We start from the raw sequence: 3,266 nt of genomic DNA on the forward strand, positions 1-3,266 counted from the left end.
ATGTAACGAGCAGTTGAGTTCAGGACAAGACTTACTTTGCGGCGATTCATCTGGGGCCTTATTTCCACTTTGTAATTCCAGTGAGTCGACTTCCCATCCTGAAACACTAAGTGCGGTGAGTTCCATTTAAGTGCCTAGACATTTTCATCATTTACCCAATTTTTCATATTTATATAAAAATAGATTACATTTCCAAATCTAGCGGGTTGTCTTAAGGATATTATAGCCTGTCAGAGAGCTGTGCTTCCATTCTTTAAGGGGAGTGGTGGATTGGGAGTAGTTATGTGCCGTAAAATAGATGGATCTTACCTAATTTGGATTTATAAAGTAGTGTACTCTCTGCTTCACAGCAGAAGTAGTGTGCCAATTTCTTACCTCTTTTTCAAAGCTATTGAAATTTACCCATTGTCTCATTCTTTGTTTATCATATTTAAAATGTTATATGTAAGTAAACATTAAATTTAAAGTAGGCAATCATTTAATTGATCCTTTAAAGCAAACTACTACTAGGTATCGTCCTTCATTGATCAGTGGTAGTTTCCATCCCTTTCTTGTGTTTATTCCTCATGTCTAGTTCCTTGTATCTAGCTATTCATGATTCTTTGAATCCGTTATAATTGTAAGAAAAGTAATGTCTCTCTCTCTCTCTCTCTCTCTCTCTCTCTCTCTCTCTCTCTCTCTCTCTCTCTCATTGTGTGTATGTGAGACAGTGAGAGACAGAGAGACTGGCTGACTCAGTGAACTCACCAGAAGGTCCAAATCATTGTCTAAGTTCCTCCAAGTTTTCTTGAACACAAAATCCTCCTCTTCCTCTTTATAATTACCAGAATGAGAGACTTGATAAAAGAAGAGCAAATGCCAGTGCTTCTATCATTTGCTCTTATTCCTGATTTGAAGGAAAAAAGGGGGGAGGGAAGTCACTAGATTTGTCTTATTGGGAGCACTAAAAATTAGTGACTAAGGGCCGGCTGAGTGGCTCAGTTGGTTAAGAGCTCGCACAAGAGTTTGAGCTCTGAGCAACAGCGGTTCAATGCCCAGCCCGAGCTGAGCTGCCGTTGAGCTGCCAACAGGTGGCAGGATGGCTCAGCTAAAAAAAAAATTTAGTGACTAGGAGTTTTCTTATCATCCTTGTAACTGTGGGGCTGTGGGGAAGAGAATCCTAAATATTCCATTCTAAGGTAAAAACTACTAATTTCATGCATATATAAAGTTGCGATTACATAAGTAAGTACCAGTCTTTGGCTTGGTTTCCCTTAAGGAACTGCTTCAGTAAAGGGTGTCTTAACAAGCTGCTGAAAGAAATTTCTCATAATGGCACTTTTTACTTTCTAATAGTTATACTTTGTTCCATATCTTGTGTTCTTTTCCCAAAATTATTACCTAAGTGTAAGTGATTCTTAGGATAAGTTTAAGAGTACCTTAAAATTGCATGATTTCTTGATGAAAGGATTGAAATGAAAACCCGCTTTTCAATGTATGTTCATTTGAATCTTTCAAATGCCATAGCCTGTGTATACATTATGTAGTCATGTAGAAAAGTAAAAACAAAAATTTGAAACAGCATAAAAATTTTACAATCACAAATATGTAACATCTAAAATCCAATCCTTTTAAAATTTAGCAATATTAGTTGAGAAAATCTATTGCTATTGCCTAATTAAAATTATTTTTGTAAACAAAATTTTAAGGAACTCTTACTCCAGGAATTTTACTATCAAAATAATTAACCTCATAGAATAACTTCAAACTGAATAATCTATTCATATATATTCATTCAATATAAATTATATAAGATACATATATGTATACAATTAAGAATAGACAGAAAGAAAAATTCTACCAATAATTAGAGTAAGTTATTTGATATTAAGGAAAAAAGGACGATTTAATAATATACCTAATAGAAATTTCATTCCACTTCATCAACTAAGATATCCACAAATGTTAATTGCTTTTGAAATATGAATGAAAGAAACAATTAGAGCAATAAAAAATTATAATTAGAAGAAAGTAGTGTTTTACTTTTCAATCCTCTGTGATCAAGTACTGTACTGCATATCTCAGTAAGTGTAGTAACGACTTAGGACTCTGAGTGCCGCTGTTCACCAACTCTAAGAAAAAGCTCAATATCAGCGCTCCATCCGGATATTAGAATCTGCTACTACACAAAGCCCCGCAGATCACACAGACCGACTCTGGGATTGCAACAAAACTCAGCCTCTCAATTTGGGACACTTCAGGTTTTTGCTGAGAAAGAAAGGTCTCCATAATTTGCAGAAGGAAAAAAGAACCTAAGAAGTCAGCGTGCATAGAAAGCATTCTGAAAAAAAAAAATCCGGAGTGAGGCAACAATGGCGGCTCCAATGAATCCCCCGCACTTCAGAGGATTGGTCCTGCTGTGCCTTTTCCTGGGGAGGCTGTGGGAGACCCAGGCCAACCAGATCCGCTACTCGGTGCCTGAAGAGACAGAAAAAGGCCATATCGTGGGAAATATCTCAAAGGATCTGGGGTTGGAGCCCCGGGAGCTGGCGGAGCGCGGAGTCCGCATCGTCTCCAGAGGTAGGACGCAGCTTTTCGCTCTGAATTTGCAAAGCGGCAGCTTGGTCACCGCGGGCAGGATAGACAGGGAGGAGCTATGCGTTCAGAGCGCGCGGTGTATGGTTAACTTTAAAGTGCTGGTTGAAGACAGAGTGCAACTTTATGGTATAGAAATAGAAGTCACTGATGTGAACGACAATGCCCCAAAATTCCAGGCCGAAAATCTGGAAGTAAAAATTAATGAAATCGCTGCGCCTGGCACACACTATCCGCTCCCAGAGGCTGTGGACCCGGATGTGGGCTTAAATTCCCTGCAGAGCTACCAGCTCAGCCCCAATCACCACTACTTCTCCCTGGACGTGCAAACTGGAGACGACGGAACTATCTACCCGGAGCTGGTGCTGGAGCGCGCCCTGGACCGCGAGCAAGAGGCTGCTCACCACCTGGTCCTCATCGCCTCCGACGGCGGCACACCGCGTCGCTCCAGCACAGTGCACATCCAAGTAACAGTGTTGGATACCAACGACAATGCCCCAGTGTTTGCTCAACCGATTTACCGAGTGACTGTCCCAGAGAACGTGCCGCCGGGCACCCGGCTGCTTACTGTAAGAGCTAGCGACCCGGATGAGGGAGCCAACGGAGAAGTGGCATACAAATTCTGGAAGATTAGTGAAAAGCAATCTCCGTTATTCCAGCTTAATGAAAACACTGGGGAAATATCAACATCA

The 3,266-nt window shown here is 40.6% G+C and overlaps 1 protein-coding gene across 7 annotated transcripts in view; it reads left to right on the forward strand.

Annotated features, from left to right (window-relative positions):
• Window positions 1-3,266, forward strand: part of LOC109393460 (protocadherin gamma-C4) — a 161,371-nt gene that overhangs the window by 58,965 nt on the left and 99,140 nt on the right. The window contains exon 1 of one of the 7 annotated variants that reach the window (XM_019662750.1): window positions 1,927-2,936. The exons of the other annotated variants lie outside the window; for them this stretch is intronic. Within the exon in view, the coding sequence (XP_019518295.1) occupies window positions 2,352-2,936 (585 nt within the window). The 5' untranslated portion in view covers window positions 1,927-2,351. Of the gene's footprint in view, window positions 1-1,926; window positions 2,937-3,266 lie in introns of those variants that run through there. 7 annotated transcript variants of the gene reach the window in all.

The sequence above is a fragment of the Hipposideros armiger genome, unplaced genomic scaffold, assembly GCF_001890085.2.
Source record: "Hipposideros armiger isolate ML-2016 unplaced genomic scaffold, ASM189008v1 scaffold_11, whole genome shotgun sequence".
NCBI lineage: Eukaryota > Metazoa > Chordata > Mammalia > Chiroptera > Hipposideridae > Hipposideros > Hipposideros armiger.